The sequence below is a fragment of the Panthera leo genome, chromosome A2 (assembly GCF_018350215.1).
Source record: "Panthera leo isolate Ple1 chromosome A2, P.leo_Ple1_pat1.1, whole genome shotgun sequence".
Classification (NCBI taxonomy): Eukaryota; Metazoa; Chordata; class Mammalia; order Carnivora; family Felidae; genus Panthera; species Panthera leo.
In genome coordinates, this window is record NC_056680.1 from 10,743,205 (window position 1) to 10,763,800 (window position 20,596).

The window sequence follows — 20,596 nt, forward strand, 5'->3', positions numbered from 1 at the left end:
TCTTTATGATAAAAATACTCAAGGATGTAGGGATAGAAGGAACATGCCTTAACATCATAAAAGCCGTATATGAAAGTCCCAGAGATAATATCATCCTCAATGAGGAAAAATGGAGTGCTTTCCTAAGATCATGAACATGACAGGCATGCCACTCTCACCACTATAGTTCAATAGTACTTGAAGTCCTAGCCTCAGGATTCAGACAACAAAAAGAAATAAAAGGCATCCAATTTCGCAAGGAAGAAGTCAAACTTTCACTCTTTGCAGATCACATGATACTCTACATGGAAAACGTGACTCCACCAAAAAAATGGCTAGAGCTGATACATGAATTCGATCAAGTCACAGGTTATAAAATCCATGTACAGAAATAGGTTGCATTTCTATACACCAATAATGAACCAGCATAAAGAGATATCAAAGAATTCATCCCATTTACAGTTGCACCAAAACACCCCAAGATACCTAGGAATAAACCTAACCAAAGAGGTAAAAAATTTATACACTGAAAACTATGGAAAGCTTATGAAAGAAATTGAAGAAGAACAAAAGAAATGGAAAAACATTCCACGTTCATGGGTTGGAAGAGCAAATATTGTTAAAATATTGATCCTACCCAAAGCAATCTACATATTTAATGCAATCTCCATCAAAATACCCCAGGATTCTTCACAGATCTAGAACAGACAATCCTAAAATCTGTATGGAGCCAGAAAAGCCAAAACAATTCTGAAAAGAAAACCAAAGCTGGATGCATCACAATTCTGGACTTCAAGATGTATTTCAAAGCTGTAATCATCAAGACGGTATGGTATTGGCACAAGAACAGACAAATCGACCAATGGAACAGAATAAAATACGCAGAAATGGACCCACAAATGTATGGCCAACTAATCTTTGACAAAACAGGAAATAATACCCAATGGAAAAAAGACAGTCTCTTCAGCAAATGGTGTTGGGAAAACTGGACCTCAACATACAGAAGAATGAACCTGGACCACTTTCTTACACCATACACAAGAATAAACTCAAATGGATGAAAGACCTAAACTCCATCAAAATCCTGGAGGAGAAAACAAGCAACAACCTCTTTGACCTCAGCCACAGCAACTTCTTACTTGACATGTCTCCAAAGGCAAGGGAAATAAAAGCGAAGATGAACTTTTGGGATCTCATCAAGATAAAAAGCTTCTGCACAGTGAAGGAAATAATCAGTAAAACTACAAGGCAACTGAAGGAATGGGAGAAGATATTTGCAAATAACATATCAGATAAAGGTTAATATCAAAAATCTACAAATAACTTATCAAATTCAACACTCAAAAAAAACAAACAATCCAGCGAAGCATTGGCAAAAGAAATGAGTAGACATTTTTCCAAGAAAAACGATCAGATGGCTAATAGACACATGAAAAGATGCTCAACATCTCTCATAAGGAAAATATAAATGAAAACCACAATGAGTTACCACCTCACACCTGTCAGAAGGGCTAAAATTTAACAACTCAGGAAACAACAGATGTTGGCAAGGATGCAGAAAAGTGGAATCCTTTTGCACCCCATTTGGGAATACAAACCGGTGTAGCCACTCTGAAAACAGTATGGAGGTTCAACCAAAAAATAAAAACGGAACTACCCTATGGGGCAGCAATTGCACTACTAGCTATTTATCCAAGGGACACAGGAGTGGTGATCGAAGGGTCACGTGTACTCCAATATTTATAGCAGCACTATCATCAATCCACAAAGAATGGAAAGAGCCCAAATGTCCATTGACTGATGAACTGATAAGGAAGAAGTGATATATATATATATATATATATATATATATATATATGTAAATATATATATGTAAATATATACATATACATGTAAATATATATATACATATATATATATATATATATATATATATATATATATACATACACACACTGGAATATTACTCAGTGATCCATAAGAATCAAATCTTGCCATTTGCAACATGGATGGAACTAGAGTGCATTATGCTAAGCAAATCTGGTCAGTCAGAAAAAGGCAAATATCATATAATTTCACTCCTACGTGGAATTTAAGAAACAAAACAGATGATCATGGGAGAATGTAAGCAAAAATAAGATACAGAGATGGAGACAAACCATAGAAGACTCTTAAAGACAGAAAACAACTGATGGTTACTGGAGGGGAGGTGGATGCAGGAATGGGCTAGATGGGTGATGGGTATTAAGGAGGCGACTGGTGATAGGCACTGGGTGTTATATGTAAGTGATGAATCATTAAATTCTATTCCTGAAATCATTATCACCCTATATGTTAACTAACTTGGTTGAATAAAAAAATAAATAAATAAAAGTTAAAAAAATATGTAAATAACTCATACAACTAAACAGCCACAAAAAACAATGGGCAGAGAATCTGAATAGACATTTCTCTAAAGGAGACATCCAGATGGCCAACAGACAAATGAAAATATGCTCAGCACTTCTCATCATCAAGGAAATGTAAATCAAAACCACAATTGAGATACCAACTCACACATGTCGGAAAGGCTAAAATCAAAAACACAACAAACAACAAATGCCGGCGACAATGTGGAGAAAAAGGTACCTTGCACACTTTGGGTCGGAATGCAAACTGGTGCAGCTGCTGTGGAAAACGGTGTGGAGGGGCCTCAAAATTTAAAAATAGGACTACCTTACGATCCAAGAATTCCACTACTGTTTCCAAAGAAAACAAAAATGCTAAATTGAAAAGATATACGCACCCCTATGTTTATTGCAGCATTCTTTACAATTGACAGGATATAGAAGCGACCTAAGTGTCTATCAATAAATGAACGGATAAGGAAAATGTGGCACACAAACACACACACACACACACACACACACACACACACGAATATTTATCTGATGTGTCATTCACAAACATCTTCTCCCATTCTTTGGGCAGCCTTTTAATTCTCTTGCTTGTTTTCTTCACTGTGCAGAAGCTTTTTACTTTGGTGAAGGTCCAATAGTTCATGTTTGCTTTTGCTTCCCTTGCCTCCTGCAACACGTCTAATAAGAAGTTGCTAAATCCGAGGCCAAAGAAATGGCTACCTGTGTTCTCCTCCGGGATTTTGATGGTTTCCTGCCTCACGTTTAGGTCTTTTGTCCATTTTGAATTTATCTTTGTGTATGGTGTAAGCAAGTGATCCAGCTGACTTTGCATGTTGCTACCTAATTTTCCAGCATCATTTTTGAAGAGACTGCCTTTTTTCCATTGGATATTCTTTCCTGCTTTGGTGAAGATTGCCCGTATCATTGTGGGTCCATTTCTGGGTTCTCTATTGTGTTTCATTGATCTGTGTGTCTGTTTTTGTGCCAGTACCATACTGTCTTGATGACTACAGCTTTGTAACACACCTAGAATTACCAAATGTTTTATAAATGTCAACTTTTAGCCTGTATTAAAAATACAAAACTCCTAGTTGATTTGTCAAAAGAATTATGAATCCAAGGATTATTGTACCCATGGTTTTACAGCAAATGAACACATCTTTGCTTGGTGGAGAGGGAATAGGTATTTTCTAGACTATCAGGAGTTGTGTTCCCACCACAACCCATGTTTTAAAGAACCAAGGGTCATAGTCAACACAGGTTCCTGAGCCATAGATTTGGAAAAAAACTTTCACTCAGGTCTGTGAAAAGTTTCAATGTTAGAGCTCTGGAGCCAGGAAGTTCAAGGAGGAGTAATAAAAATCGGATATGCCTGAATTCTAACCTGTATCTTGGGAACAGAGAATCTACAGAAAAAAATTCCATGCTGCCCAGATATGTTCCCATGGGGAGACGGGCTCAGGGGTTGGAGTAATAATGGGAAACATGTCTAAGGAGTTGGTGCAGAGAACAGATACAGCAAACATAAGGAGCTATAAATATTTCCTCTGCTGCAGATCCAGGCATGTTTAACCCGAAGCTGGAGAAGACGTGGTTTTTGCATTTGGATTCTTAAGCCTGGCTTGAATGCTTCACTCCTTCCTGTTCTGGGAATACAGCTTCACTCTCGATCATCAACCAACAGGAAGGAATTCAGGCTTCCACCTGGAGACGTTCCTCTCACAGACCCCATCCAGGTGAGGCTCAGAGCTCAGCAGGTATTTCAGGAAAGGTTCAGAGAGATTGGTAGCTGAAAGCTATTTAATAGACTATTTAATAGACTATTTAATAGTCTGTGAGAATATTAAAAGGAACTACACCCACGAAGACTCATGAGGGAGAGGACTCCTTGCTTCAGAAAGAGGAGATAGGATTTTCAGGATAGAGAAGAGGTGAAAAACTCCAAACGGACCAGGGGGTGACTCCAAGCAGAGGGAAGCAGGGGTGTAGAGGCTCTGAGACCTGAGCCGGGCCTTCCAGGGAAGCTACAACTCAGGCTCGGTGTGTGTGAGATCGAAGGGGTGAGGCGGTGTGAGTGGAAAGCAGGTGGGTCGGTCAGGGGAGGCAAGCCAAGTGTTGGAAGGTATGGAATTGGGGGTTCATTCTCCAGGGGGGAGTCACTGGGAAGGGGTCAAGGTGGACAGTCGTGTAATTGCAATATTAGAAAGACCTCTTGGGTAATTGTGACTATTGGCTAGAGAGGCGCCAGCCCATGATAGGTGGAGACAGGACAAGGAACTGAAATAAGGCGATGGATTTGGGACCCCAGAGGTGGGGAAGCGATGGGGACTTTGAGAGAAGAAAAAAAATCAGCCAAATCTCCTCACCAGGGGGAAGCACTCATTATCAATTGAGGGAACTATGCTAAGCTCTATATGGCGTATTCACTAAATCTGCCAACTACCTGAGCGGGATAGATACCTGTAGCCCTACCATTTGGGGGAAGGATATTAGCATTTACAACAGTTTGGCTGGGAGGGTGGGGGAAGAGAAGAGAGGGAAACAAACCACAGGAGATTCATAGGGGTAGAGAGCAAACTCAAGGTTGATGGAGGCAGGTGGGTGGGGATGGGCTAGATGGGTGGTGGGATTAAGGAGGGCAATTGCCGCCATGAGCACTGGGTGTGGTAAGTGATGAATCACTGAATTCTGCTCCTGAGACCAATATTACGCTGTATGTTACCTGACTCGAATTTACAGGGGGGAGAAAAAGAATAGTTTGGTTGGTTCTCCAAGTCCAAATAGCAAACGTGTGGAGATCCCCAATTCAAAACCGGTTTCTGATTGTAAAAGTTTAGCATTTTATATCATTTAGAAAAGTTGTTCTTTAGCAAATAATTTTCTAAAACCCCCCACTTTTCTTGTACCCTGTGTATTTCCTTTTGTGAATTGTGGGTGTCTTCCCTTGTTATTCTGGTGGGATGTCTTGGTAACATGAAGACATTCCTACTTTTTCTTTTGGAAAGATTGCTTTTTGCCGCTTTATTATTCTGGGCATCAAGGAGATGTGCTTGGGCTTGGGGTGTCAACAGAACCAGGGACACTTTCTCATCATCATCACCAGAGGCCACCTGAGCTCATTAGATCCTTCTCCCCACTTTTCTTGCTCTCAGTTTTTGAATTTGATTTTTGTTTCTGTAAATACTGGACACAAAATGATCACCTTAAAATCGAGACCCATATCTACATGCTCACGGGAGACTTATCTACTAGAATTTGGATGTTTTTGCAACTTATACGAAAGACAGTCTGATATTGCACAGCTTGCCTTGTATCATTGTTTGCCTAATTATTGCAACTGGAGGTGAGAATAGTCTGGTTGTGACATGGTCCAAGGAGGCTATAGAGCATGCGTGTGTGTGTGTGTGTGTGTGTGTGTGTGTGTGTGTGTGATGAGCAGTTCTCAAGACAGAGGTCCTGGAACCCATACCTCCAATACATGACCCTTAATATACAGGTGCCAGATTACTACTGACAATGAATATAAGAAGGGTGCCTATTTCTACTCAAAGATTCCTTGGAGAAGAAATTAATAAAGTGCAAGGAACACCATGTGAAGGAGGGGTTCCTTGTGCCGGGAAGTTTCATCAGTGTCAGGGAGGCCACCTCATTCCTCCACATTCCCTGCCACCACCTCTCATCAGTCTTCCTCTCGCTCCTTCCCCTGGACACACTGGCTTTCTTTTGAGCCTGGGTCTTTAACACAATATGCAAACAACAAAAGGCAGGATGGTGAAGGGGAGTGGGAGACACTGGCTTCCGGTTGAGGAATTCCTTCCATGTTCAGGAAGGGGAGACTCACAGGAGTGAAAGGCCCAGCGGAGGGAATACTGTCAGTGATGCTGTCACAGGCTGTGTGGTGACAGATGGCAGCTCCAAGCCTGGTGAGCAGGGCGTGATGTTGACACTTGTCGAATCACTGTGTGGCGCCCCCCAAACTAACGTGACCTGGTGTGTCAACCACCCTCATGCTTTAAAAAATTAATTTAAAAAACCCACGTCTTTCCTCAGAGCCGTCGCACTCATAGTTCCCTCTGACGGGCACGCTCTTGCCCAGAGGACCTTGTGTCTCCTGTCTCCTCGAGGGCTCTGTTTACATGTGTGCCTGTGTGCCCGAACAACCAGGAAGAGCCATCCCTCCATCCACGCTTCCCTTTACACAGGCTTTGTTTTTCTTCACAGCACCTGTCACCCCTGATATTTTATCTGGTCTCCTTTGCTTATCCCCTTTCTCCATCACTGAACCCTCCAGGCTTTTGTTTCTAGACACTTACACACTTTGCGTGAAGGTTAGTCAGTGCTCAAGGTTATTCCTCAAACGGGTGACAGAATTCCTCATTAAAAGTAGAGAAAATATGAGCACTTGGGGAAAATGTTAAGTGTGGGAAGTGAATACCTATTCAGAGCTGGCATGGAGATGCTGAGCGGGGACAAGTTCCATACAAAAATGATGGCTATTCACTTTTGAATGCAAAATAAGAATCGTAGAATTTCAATGATATTTGCAATGTTCATTATTGAGAAAATCAGTCATGTTATTTTTTTTTTTGTTCCCTGGTAGTCACCTCCAGCACATGAATCCAGGAAATGATACACAAATTACAGAATTTTTTCTTCTGGGATTTTCAGAGGAACCAGAACTGCAGCCCCTCATATTTGGGCTTTTCCTCTCCATGTACCTGATCACTGTGTTTGGGAACCTGCTCATCCTCCGGGCCGTCAGCTCTGACTCCCACCTCCACACGCCCATGTACTTCTTCCTGGCCAACCTGTCCTTTGGTGACATCTGTGTCACCTCCACCACCGTCCCAAAGATGCTCTGGAACATCCAGACCCAGAGCAAAGTCATAACCTATGAGAACTGCATCACACAGATGTATTTTTTCCTGCTCTTTGCAGGATTAGACATCTTTCTTCTGACAGTGATGGCCTATGACCGCTTTGTGGCCATCTGTCACCCCCTACACTACACGGTCATCATGAATCCCCGGCTCTGTGGACTGCTGGTTCTGGTGTCCTGGATCATGTGTGTCCTGAACTCCTTGTTACAAACCTTAATGGTGTTGGGGCTGTCCTTCTGTACAACCTTGGAAATCTCCCACTTTTTCTGTGAACTCAATCAGATGATCCAACTTGCCTGTTCTGACACCTCTATTAATAACTTGGTGATGTATCTTGCAGCTGTGCTGCTGGGTGGTGCTTCCCTGGCCGGGATCCTTTACTCTTACTCTAAGATAGTTTCCTCCATACGTGGGATCTCATCAGCTCAGGGCAAGTATAAGGCATTTTCCACCTGTGCATCTCACCTGTCAGTTGTCTCCTTATTTTACTGTACAGCCCTAGGAGTGTACCTCAGCTCTGCTGCTACCCAGAGCTCCCACTCAAGTGCCACAGCCTCGGTGATGTACACGGTGGTCACGCCCATGCTGAACCCCTTCATCTACAGCCTGAGGAACAAAGACATAAAGAGGGCTCTGAAAAGAATCGTTGGGGTTCCAGGGACGTAAGGGCCAATTGTCCTGGGGCTGAAGATATGCCCATGATTGCAGGGCTCAGAACCTCAGAGACAGGAGCTTCTATCCCTTTATCAGACTGTGGAAGTAGAATCTGATCTTTCTATTTCTTTCCTGGAATTTCCATTTGTTTGATTTCAACTTCTCTATACATTTAAGTAAATCATTTTATTAAGCTTCTGCTCTGTCTGATGTACAGTTTATCTTTTGTCCATTTTCATATGTTCCCAATGTTTTCCCCATCCTTGGGTCACAAAGGCCTAGAAATTTCTGTATCTTACAATGGGAAAGTTGGATTTCTTTTTCTTCTTCTTTTCAAGATTTTATTTAAATTCATGTTAGTTAACATATAGTGTAGTATTGGTTTCAGGAGTAGAACTTAGTGATTCATCATTTACTTGCAACACCTACCACTCATTACAAGTGCCCTCGTTCATGCCCATCACACGTTTAACTCATCCCCCCACTCACCTCCCTCCAGCAACCTTCACTTTCTTCCCTATCATTAAGAGTCTCTTATGGTTTGCCTCCCTCTCGTTTCTATTGTATTTTTCAGAAGTTGGATTTCTTAAAAATATTTTCATTTCAAATGACTTCTATCATGCCAAGTAGATTTCCCCAAGATTTCCCAAAAGAATAATCATTCCTCATATGGAAGAAAACTACAGTTGGCCACTAAGCTCTTTACATAATTCTGTTGTCCAGGAGAATACAAAACCACAGTGTTCACCTTGAGTCTGTCAATCTTTTTATATCATTACCTTAACTACTCTTCCTGAGAATGTGGACTCTAACAGTGTTCCTTAAAATGAACAGGCTAAATGTCAGCCTGTTGACATCGATGTCTAAGGTAGGAAAGCCCAGGCACTCACCTATGCCCATGAACATTCCCACAGACATTTCCCTGACCAGAGCCTATGCTGTGACTGCAGTGGCCCTTGGGGTACCTACTGTGATTGCAAGGCACCCCTCCACAACACCCATCTGGGAACTCTAAAACCCCAAGGTTCATTACTCACAAACGCTGAGGGCACATGGGATTCCCAAAGGCCATTCAAGGAGGTCTCAGAGAGGGAGAGACTTTAACAGGGAAGGAAAGAGAGCACTATGAAGGATCTGGCTCTTGGGGGGTCCATGGGGGGAGTGACTATGTTTTTCTGGGCTCGTTTTTTATGGATGAATTTAAAACACGAGTGGAGTTGGAGGATGGGCCGAATGGGCCAAGGAGAGGGGGAATGGAGGTATGGAATGATAAATAATGAGAATGGAAGACACAGTGTGTGGAATATAGTCATCGATGATGTACTAGGGGTATAATGGGACAGGTGTCAGTACACCTGTGTGAGCCCCGCATAAAGTACAGAGAAGTTGAATCACTGTATTGCAGACCTGAAACTAAGGTAACATCGTGTGTCAACTACACTCGTGTAAACAGTTAAAGAAAAGGAATAATAGAATATTATCCCCCAGTACTCAAAAATAACAACAGCAAAGACCAGACAAAAAGCCCAGTAATGGAATGTGGGCACCGAACGGGAAAAGCGGGGTCACTCACAGTTGTTACCTAGATTACCAGGGCTTTCTGATGGGGGGATTTGTGGGAGGGGGGCCTGCATGTTTGTATAGTAACTGAATCATACGCCTGCCAATGTGTTAATATGAATGGTGGTCTTTGAAATGGATGCCTCAGAAATCAAAAGCCTAATGTCAGGCAATGACTGTACAAACAGGCTTCTGTGTCTTATAACTGGACTCTGTTGTTGTTGTTGTTGTTGTTTTTCTGTTATTCAACCCAGCGTCCGGGGGCCTATCATAGCCACTGGCAAAAACTGATGAGCAAATCTGTACCTCCCCGTGGAGTCAACATGGAAAGACAAATTGGAATAAACACATTGATCTAATATGTTCTTGGTGTCAGAGGAGACCATAAACCCGAGGAGGCAAAGCACCCATTGTGTTCCTATGCAAAATATTTCTTTTTCATGCGCTGCCTCTATTTATTGAAGCATGGAGGCTTTTGTCCGCAGCTGAGGTGGTTTGTTCACTGAGGTACGGGGTTGCTTAGTGTCTTCTGTTTTATCTCCGAATTCGCTTCCCGTTTCTTCTGAAAGCTTTGCAATGCTACCTACTACATGAGTCTTCCTACCGTCGCATGAAATAGGTTCCTTGTCCCAGTATTTGTCACAAATGATGGCAAATGAACAGTATCAGCCCCACCCATTTCGTGCCTCTGTCCCTCTCTGAAATCTCTCTCACCTGCACGACCAGAGGATGCTTCACACGAGAGCTGGGTGTCCTGCTGGCATGTGGCTCAGGGTCCCCAGTTCTTCTGCACCAACGTGCATGTCCTTGAAACTCTCCCAGTTACCCAGAAGGGAGCCCACTTGTTCGTAACGTCGTGGGAAATAAACTTGAATCACAGAACGATCATGAGTGCTCTCCTCAACGTCAGATCATTTGCCACAAATAAAAATCAGCACATCTTCTAAGTGTCTAAGGTCCGCTCGCTTGGGTTATTGTGTCAGTCAGCTACTGCTGTATAACAGGCGGTCCTTGTCAAATGAGGTATCATAATACCTGTACAATCAAATGGAATCATGTGCAGGGGAACGTTTCTGATCTCTGCTGGGCTCCTCGTGGGTCTGGGGTCAGGTGTGAATCTCTACATTGTGTTTCTCAGGCTCATGCGTGGTGTTGAGCTTGGCTGTAGTGCTCTTCTGTCTTCAACCAATTTATGGTCAGATACAGTTCTCGTATGGAGGTTAATCTTTTCTTTATGGAAACAAACTGCTTTATTATGTGAATTACTTAAATGTAATTCCATCGTTCATACATCCATATTAACATTTGGCGTCCTTCCCCATTAGAAGTGCCATCTCCCAGCTCTCTTAAGTGAGAATCAGCTACCCGTTCTCTAGATCCTAACCTTAGCCATGCCCCATTCGATTTTTTTCCACTGAATTAAATCATCGGAGTGTAATTACACACTATAACCTGCATTATGTAAAGTGTGCGCTTTGGTGAATTAAAGGAGCCACACGCAAATGAACAGGAGATGTTTCCAGTTTCTATTTGTGTATATGGTAATACTGTCACATAAGCTCTAACTGCTTTGCTGGAGAGTTTCTTTTCTAAGTTTATTTATTTTGAGAGAGAGAGAGAAGGAGAGAGAGAGAGAGAGATGGGGGAGGGGCAGAGATGGGGAGAATCCCAAGCAGGTTCCACAGTGTCAGCCCTGATGCAGGGCTCAGTGCCGTGATGCGAGGTAACTTCTAAACATTCAAGCATCCTGAGAATTTGCTGCGTTCATGTGTCAGCTCTAGCAGTTTTGTGGTGGAGTCTTTCGACTTTTCCACGTAGAGTATCTTTGCCAATTTGGATGCCTTTACTTCATTTTGTTGTCTGATTGCTGAGGCTAGGACTCCCAACACTATGTTACACAGCAGCGGTGAGAGTGGACATCCCCGTCATGCTGCTGATCTTCGGGGGAAAGCTCTCAGTCTTCTCCCATGGAGGGTGATAGTAGCTGTGGGCCTTTTTTTGTACGGCTTTTATGGTGTTAAGGTATGTTCCTTCTATCCCGACTTTCTTGAGGGTTTTTATCAAGAAAGATTCTGTATTCTGGTGAATGCTTTTTCTGCATCCACTGACAGGATCATATGGTTCTTGTCCTTTCTTCTATTAATGTGATGTATCACATCGATTTGCAAACATTGAACCAGACTTGCAGCTCAGGAATGAATCCCATGTGATCATGGAGAATAATTCTTTGGATACACTGTTGAATTCAATTTGCTAGTATCTTAAGAATTTTTGCAGGATATAAAATCAATGTACAGAAATCGGTTGCATTTCTATACAGCAATAATGAAGCAACAGAAAGAGAAATCAAGGAATTGATCCCATATACATAGACCTGGAGGAAACTGTAACTCACAGTGGTGCTGTGAGTTGACTCATCAGGAAGGGGTCACATTCATGGAAAAGGAAGAACAAAAAACCTAACTGGAGTTACTACTTCCAAACTGGTCTCTTGGGATCAGAGAGTCATTAGAGAAATGTCCTTTGTGTGCCAAAGGGTTGTCCACTTGGGAGCCATGCTGGAGTAAGAAGAGAGACATGTACTTAACGAGCAGATACAGGGTGCCGAAAATACCTCCTAGTCTCCTGTCTGTCAGTGTGTGCAACCTTAGACAGGAGTGGGTGTGGTTTTCGTCTCTTTGTTCTGAGTACTAATAATGGCTGGGGGCTGATGCGTCTCTGACCTTCCTGCTTTCTCCATTGAGGAGAAAATGATCTATAATCTAGCATCCAGGGAGGAATTCAGCATCCAGGGAGGGATTCAGACTTCCACAAGGAGACCTTCCTGTCAGACAACTCAGCCTCGTAGTCCATGGCTGAGAGGGTCAGAGAGAGTGGAAGTCGAGAACACTAAATGTCATCTCCTGAGGGCCAATCCAATTTAGCCCAGAGCATATCACTGTGTCTGTGTGTTTGCTCGCTTAATTAAGTTATAATGTATTTATTCAGTGCTAATGTCAGTTTCGCCCGAATGACTGCCGTTCACACTTTTGAAGATCTTTCTTATTCTATATCATTCAATTGCTATTATGGCCATGCTAGAAAAACTATGTTGAGATTGTTAAATTCAATGTGTGTTTCTAATGGAGTATAATTTTGTCCCCCAGGGGACATTGATCAATGTCTGGAGACACTTTGTCTGTCATGCTGGAGAGGTCACGCACAGAGGTCACGGATGCTCTGAACATCTTACAGGGCACAGGACGCTCCCCACCACAGGGCAGGCTCTGGGCAGGATGGGTGCAGAGACTGGGAAACTCCTGGTGAAAGAATGTCAGTATCTGTACCTAATACAGCTGCTTTCAGGTTCTGCATTCAACCTTGTAACACTTACTCTTAGGCCAACAAATTCAGAATAACCCTTTGGCTCCTATTTGAAAGTTTCAAGCACAAACAGTGTAACAGTCCTGTAAGTTTTTTTCCAGGCTGCTGGGTGAGAGACAGTTCTTGTTATTTTCCTAAACCATCCCTCAGTTTCAGCCAAGGTCATATGTTTGATGACCATTCTGATTGGTTTTATTATTATTATATGCCCATAGGTTATTTTCTGTCTCTCTCTCTTTTATTTTTAAAACATTATGAACATTTCAAACGATTTCCTGAGATCATTGTTTCTCAATTGATTTTTGCAACATATTTTGATCATAAAATTTTTTAATTTTATTTAAATAAATCTATATTCCTACTTCTGAGATTATGGCTTTATTTAGTGGTTTTGCTCACCTGTGAATGTTGTATGTAGTTTCCTTGATGTTCTGCTATATTGTATGGTTACACTTACACTGAGGTCACAATCCCTCTGATGTTGGTAACGTGTCTGCGGGAGAGGACCAGTTTCATATTCTTCCAGATAGATATCCACTGATGCCAGTATTAGTTTAGACATCCCTTTATTCTAGATGTTATTTAGCAATTCAACCTTTTCCAACGAAATGAAATACAACCTTGCCATATGGTCAATGTCCTTATACTTTGAGACCTAATTTCTGAGTCATCCCACAAATACAAACCGAGCATTGTAGGAACATTATATATTACATTTTTTCGCGTGTATGCCATTGACAGTTTAATTATGAATCCATGTTGATATCATTAACAGTTTCTTTTTTAGAGCCAATTTCAGTTAGCTTTTAGTTTTCACATAATTTTGCTGTGGACAGTTGTTTGGAAACTAGTCATTTTCACCTGGTTTCATTATCCCTTATTTTAAAAATTCTATAATTTTTCATATCCTTGGGGTTTTCATACTAACCATATATTCACATACATTTGTGACAAAAACAAAAGTGAACAAAGAAGGTGAAATCCCTTCACTAGCGTATGTTTCTGTGTAGCACCAAGGACAGAGAACAAAAATATAAATATACGGATGGCATCATGCAGTCAAGCATAATCATATGAAACAAGTTATTTGGTACAAAACTGGACTGTCGTGATGTCGGGAGCATTTACAGAGCATGGTCTGGGGAAGCCTCTGTCCACTGGCTGACATACAGAATGAGGATTCGAGGTGCCCCTTGGGTTTGTGAAAAAGAGACCAATACCCAGAGTCCAAAAGTATCAATGAGAGGACCTCACATAGGGAAGGGAGACGAGCGCCTGGGTGGCTCAGTGGGTTAAGAGACCTCTTCTTGCATTCGGCTCAGCTCAGATCTCACCGTTCGTGAGATCCAGCCCCATGTTGGGCTCTGTGCCCACAGCATGGAGCCTGCTTGGGACTCTCTCTGTCCCTCCCCTGCTTTGTGCTCTCTCTCTCTCACCCTCCCTCTCCTGCTTGTGCTCCCTCTCTCTGAAAGAAATAAACATTAAAAAGCGAAAGGGATAACAGGGCTGCCCTCACCTGCTGTCAGCCCCCATGAAGACGAATTGCCCAAGTAATGATGCAAGAGGCACGTGAAAGCAAAGTCTTCCGTGGTCGACCTTGTAACTGCGCACCTGGCAGCCAATCACGTGCGCTTCCTTTTGTGAAGTGTTGGCTTATCCCCTTGCTCATTTTTTCCCTTGGGCCCGCCATATGTAAGGTGTTTGACATTAGGAAGATATCGGCACTTTCGTCTTTGGGGGGAGGTAAGTGTGTTCTCACATGGTTTTTGCTGGGCATCAGGTGAGGTGGTTGGGTGCAAAGCTGCCAGAAGCGAGGAGGTTACTACTGTTTGTCACAGTCCCTCGGGGACCCTCTGAGCTTCTTGGATCCTTGAATTTCAATAAATAAAATTTAAAAAGTTGGGGTACTAACCTCTTTGGCTGTGTAATAGTTTAGCAGAAACAATTAGGAATTTCATTATTAGATCACAACTTAAGAGTCATCATTTACTCCCTCATGATGAAGTATTTATTTACTATAAGAGATACATTTCGATTTTCTGCAGCATAGACTAGCTTAGCACACTAAAGGGATTCTATGATTTAATTTTGACAAAAGTACAATCTATGATGTAGTACTTTCATGAGCTGTATTTGCTATTGTAGAAATGGGCTCAGAGGAATTCAATGTTCTGCTCAAAGGCCAAACCAATCAGCATGTAATCTTCATTGCAATGATGTCGGGATGTTTCCGGTTCTGAAACTCTGGGAAGTGGTTCCCAACCAGAGTTGCTCTTGGGATTTCTGTCCATGTCTGAAGAGGTGCTTCTGAATACCATCAGCCACAGGACAGCACCCGACAAAAATAGTTATCCAGCTCCAAGGGTCAATGGCGAGAAGGTGAGGAAACCTGTTCCACACTAAGGTTTCTCCACTGTGCACACAATTCACCAGGGACTGTAGTTGAAATGCAAATTCTGATTCCTCAGGTCTCCAGGGGCCCCGAGGACCCTGCTTCTCTAACAAGCTCCCTGGTGGTGTTGATGCTGCGGGTCCTGGATGTGGAGAACAGACTGAGAGCAAAGCTGTGGTCCTTCGTTAGGAGAAATTTAAGTTAGAATTAAAGTTGTTAAGATGGCAATACTACCCCAAAGATCTACAGATTCAATGATAATTTGAAAATAACAAAAATGGGGTATGCTTGGAAAACATTTTAAAAACCATCCTAAAATTAAATAAAAAATCTTCCAAGCATGAGCACAGGAGGCCATCCCATTTATTTATGTATTCTTTAATTTCTTTCAGGACCATTTTATTGTTTTTATTTATAAGTCTTTTGACGGCAATAAGTAACCAATCATTCACCCCAGCGAATAAATCCCCTTAAACACTGCCACTGCTATTCCATACTTGATTGAGAGATGTACAGCTTGAGAAGAAATGTAGAGCATAGTAATAAAAAGGAGAATTTAAATTTGCTTTATCATAGTCGAGGTCATCTTTGACTCCGAGGCCGTATTAAGTCATTCTACTTATTTGAATTTCTGTTTCCGTGTAGACTCCACTGGTAGACAAGTTTTTGATAATCAGTTTTGCCAGTGACTAATGTAAGCACTGGGGACATAGAGCCTGAGAAAAGAACAGAATCCTAATTCGGAGAAAAAAGCTAATGGCCCAGTATGAAACACACTGGTATGTTCATCAGGAAAAACAGTTAAGGCAGTGATAAACAAAGGAATGACAGACTCAAAATGAAAAACTGTGGTCTCAGAGTTAGAATAGAATAGAATAGAATAGAATAGAAATGGCCTATTTGCCAAATTGAATTTATTCCAACAGAGAGGTAACAAATCACTATTCTTTTAGTAAAACTAAAAACATTATTATGTGGAGTGATTCTGTCATTGGTGAAGAAATTATTCTTTTTTCTTTAAAAATTTTTTAATATATTTTTTTATTTTTTAAGGGAGAGAGACAGAGGCAAAACATGAGTGGGGGGGAGGGCAGAGACAAAGGGAGAGACACAAATCTGAAACAGGCTCCATGCTCTGAGCTATCAGCACAGAGCCCAATGCGGGGCTCGAACTCGGGCACCAGGAACCTGAGCCGAAGTCAGATGCTTAACCGACTGAGCCACCCAGGTGCCCCTGTGAAGAAATTATTCTTAAGGAATCCAGGCAGTTCCATGAGACAAATGAGAACTCCTAATTTTCTATCACAGCTTGCGAATCAATTTAGAAATAAAAGAAAAAGATGAAGGGAAAAAGGTTGGATCACAGAGAGGGAAAAACTTACTAAAATGAGGAACTAAATTGTACTGAGTGGTTGAAAAAATAAAAATTCCAGGAAATAAATGAGAGACACAAACTCTATGTCTACAATCTGCTTAAAAAAACAAAACACAATTTCTGAGCTAAGACTTTGAGGCTTGCAATCCTGGGAAATTCTTCAACCACAGGACAATTGGACCTTTTCTAACTGCCATAGCAGAGAATCTCTTCAGAGCCCCCTTTATATCTTTGTTCCTCAGGCTGTAGATGAAGGGGTTCAGCATGGGCGTGACCACCGTGTACATCACCGAGGCTGTGGCACTTGAGTGGGAGCCCTGGGTAGCAGCAGAGCTGAGGTACACTCCGAGGCCCGTACAATAAAATAAGGAGACAACCGAGAGGTGAGATGCACAGGTGGAAAATGCTTTATACTTGCCCTGAGCTGATGAGATCCCACGTATGGAGGAAAGTATCTTGGAGTAAGAGTAAAGGATCCCAATGAAAGGACCACCACCCACTAAGATAGCTGCAAAATACATCACCAAGTTATTAAGAAAGGTGTCAGAACAGGCAAGTTGGATCATCTGATTGAGTTCACAGGAAAAATGGGGGATTTCCAAGCCTGTACAGAAGGACAGACGCAACACCATTGAAGTTTGCAACAAGGAATGCAGGACACTCGTGATCCAGGACACCAAGACCAGCAGTGCACAGAGCCGGGGGCTCATGATGACCGTGTATTGCAGGGGGTGACAGATGGCCACAAACCTGTCATAAGCCATAATGGCCAGGAGACAGATGTCCAATCCTGAAAAGATTATGAAAAAGTTCACCTGTGTGATGCAGTCCTCATAGGTTATGACTTTGCTCTGGGTCTGGATGTTCCAGAGCATCTTCGGGACGGTGGTGGATGTGAAGCAGATGTCTACAAAGGACAGGTTGGCCAGGAAGAAGTACATGGGCGTGTGGAGGTGGGAGTCAGAGCTGACGGCCAGGAGGATGAGCAGGTTGCCAAACACAGTGATCAGGTACATGGAGAGGAAAAGCCCAAATATGAGGGGCTGCAGTTCTGGACCCTCTGAAAATCCCAGAAGCAGAAATTCTGATATCCGTGTATCATTTCCTGGTTCCATGAGGTTGCACTGACCATGAGGAAAGACGATGGGAGACATCATTAATTTTCACCTGAACAGCATCACTCACATTGTTGCAATGCTACGATTTATATTTTGCTGTCAAGAAGTTGTAGTGAGGGTCAAACATATTCCAGGCATTGTCTAGGCAATGAGTCCAGGAAATCAAAAGCCAGTATAATCCAGTGATGGAGAATGAACAGAAGGAAATAAAAATATCAGTAGGACATCAGAGGGTGTCAAGTGCTGTGAAGAGAACAAGAGGAGGTATAAAGGAGAGTGTGGATACAAGTGTTATTTTGTAATTGGTGTTCAGTCAAGAACACTGAACAAGGCGACATCTGAACGGAGACCTCAGGGAAAGGAAGGCGGGAGCCACGAGCATGTCTGGGGAAGTGTGTGCTGGCTGAGGGAATGGCCTCTGCTAAGGCCCGAGGATGATCCTACTTTGAGCTATTTGGGTCCCAAACAGGAAGCATGTGTAGGAAGGGGAGTGAACAGGAGGGAAATCAGAGACGGTGTGAGGCAATTTCAAGGAAATGGGCGCTGCTGGTTAACCCGCAAGAAAACAGAGTCACTCACCCACACTATGTGCTGCTTGTATTTTAGACTCTACTTGCGAAGTCTCCTGTAAATTGACATCGAGCCCTCCTGAGTACTGTGTGTTGATTGAGTTCTGGCTTCTGTATTCACCTTAGAACATATTAGACCGTGTACCCCTGTTCTGAGGATGAATCCCACTCCAAAAAGCACACACACACACACACATACACACACAGACCACAAATGATTATTTCTCTGGCTGTGCTCTTACCATGACTTCTCACCCCCAGCCCCCGTGATTAAGTTTGGAGGGAGTATAACTCAAGCTGGCCAGATCCATAATCATTCCCCTAAACAATGTAAAATGTTACCTGAATTCCAATGAACAAGCGTCCCGTGAAGAAATAACATTGACAAGTCAGACTGGCGTGTTCATTTTCTTTCCTGTATTTGAAGTTTTTAATGTTTATTTATTATTCAGAGAGAGAGAGAGAGAGAGAGCGTGAGTGGGGGAGGGGAGGAGAGAGAGGGAGACACAGAATCCGCAGCAGGCTCCAGGCTCCGAGATGTCAGCACAGAGCCCGACGCGGGGCTCGAACTCACAGACCGCGAGATCATGACCTGAGCCGAAGTCAGACGCACACCCATCAGCCTTTGATAATACACAAAATCCCATGCAGGCTCCATGCTCGGCATGGAGACTGATGCATGGTTTGATCTCACGAACCATGAGATCATGACCTGCGTCGAAAGCAAGAGTCAGATGCTCAACGGACTGAGCCACCCAGGCACCACTGTATTCCAATTTAGTTGGTGACGGTTGTTTCCTAAAGGCTGGCACAGGTGGCTATCCATCTGAAAGAAAATAAAAGTTCCCAAGTATGCACATCTTAATTCAGAGGGATTAGAGATCTTGAAGTAAATGGAAACAGTACATTTTCAGTGAATGTGCATAAAAACGCAGATACAAGCCACAGGTGAGCAAAATCATTGTAATTAAGACAGGAAAATCAGAAGTAAGAAGATAGATATATTTAGCTATATAAAATTTAAATCATTTTGTGGACATAATATCCAACCCAAGGCAATCAACGGTAATCTGTGAACTTCATTTGAAATGCTGCTAGCTGCGGAATAGGCATAGACTTTATGGACATATAATAACAATAGACATGTAACAATGAACCTGGTGATCAAATATGTACATATTGGCTCAAATTCAGTAACGGTTGAAGAAAACAAGATCTCTCGAGCTGACTGGGTTGAAATTTTTAAACAGGTAGAAAAAAGAGTATCTCTAATTTTTCTGGGAGGAATGGGAACCACTGCGATGTTGAGAAAACAACCTGAAGACAGCTACAAATGTGAAAACACAGATATTCTTTAACTCAGAGATTCTCAGTCTCGGCACCCTTGACGTTCCGATCCAGACTGGTCTCTGTGCTGTGTGTCCTGGGCTTTGAACGTGTTTAGAGCATCCCTAGCCCTTCCTGAGCCCCCCCCCCCCCACCATGTGACACCCAAATAAGTCGTGTCCGTCTGAGGGACAGTGTTTCCTCCAGTGGAGAACCAGATTTTTCACATAACAATCTCAAAATATTTTTGTAGAATTGTCATAATAGCAATGCGTCGAGAAAAGCTAGGAAAAGCTTTCGAAGTGTGAGTAGCACAGCCGTATCATGAAATATTATGCAGACATTGAAATAAAGAATCAGCCTTTCCCTAGTCGGTTGGAGACAAGTCCATGAGGTAGTTTTGAGGAAGAAGGAAGAGTGGACGCAGGTAGAAGAAAAGACTACCCTAAAACCTAAAGAGCGTTTATGTCGCCCACAGCCCGCCATTCATTCATCCGTCTGGTTATGAATGCGTACGTGCGCCTAAGACAGGAAGAGAAGCTTTATGAGAACCTCACGAATAAAGACTTCCAGGAGGAGTGAAATTAGGGCAAGTTTCAAAACAACTGTGTGAAACGAAATTATGTGAGAATCTAAAAGCGACTCTCAAAAGGCATAAAATGATTTCGTGGTATCGAGGTGGTCACTGATTTCAGATCACACTTCCAAACACGTGGAAAGAAAAGAATGCGATAGAATCACCTTTATCACCGGGGAAGGGGCCGTACCTAAATGCTAAATATTTTCTTATAAGGATACATGGATTCAAATATGCTTATGGAGGGTAAAGGTGATCTTCAGTCAAATGTAAAGAAGCCGTGGTAGTCAGAGATAACGCAACTTCCAGAAATAGACCTTTTCACAAAGGGCCAAAAGGAACTGCAGGGAATAACAGAGATGGGAAGGCACGTGGAAATGTGTATAGACAGTGATTTGTGAGCA

At 42.5% G+C, this 20,596-nt stretch overlaps 2 protein-coding genes across 2 annotated transcripts; one reads left to right on the forward strand and one right to left on the reverse strand.

Annotated features, from left to right (window-relative positions):
• The first annotated feature begins 7,090 nt into the window (after window positions 1-7,090).
• LOC122214077 (olfactory receptor-like protein OLF4) lies at window positions 7,091-7,924 on the forward strand. The gene is made up of 2 exons (XM_042928719.1): window positions 7,091-7,445; window positions 7,731-7,924. The coding sequence occupies exons 1-2, from the start codon at window positions 7,091-7,093 to the stop codon at window positions 7,922-7,924; spliced, it is 549 nt and encodes a 182-aa protein (XP_042784653.1).
• Window positions 7,925-16,727: 8,803 nt separating this feature from the next.
• On the reverse strand, window positions 16,728-17,717 carry LOC122213081 (olfactory receptor-like protein OLF4). The gene has a single exon (XM_042927288.1). The coding sequence runs from the start codon at window positions 17,715-17,717 to the stop codon at window positions 16,728-16,730; it is 990 nt and encodes a 329-aa protein (XP_042783222.1).
• Window positions 17,718-20,596: the final 2,879 nt, after the last annotated feature.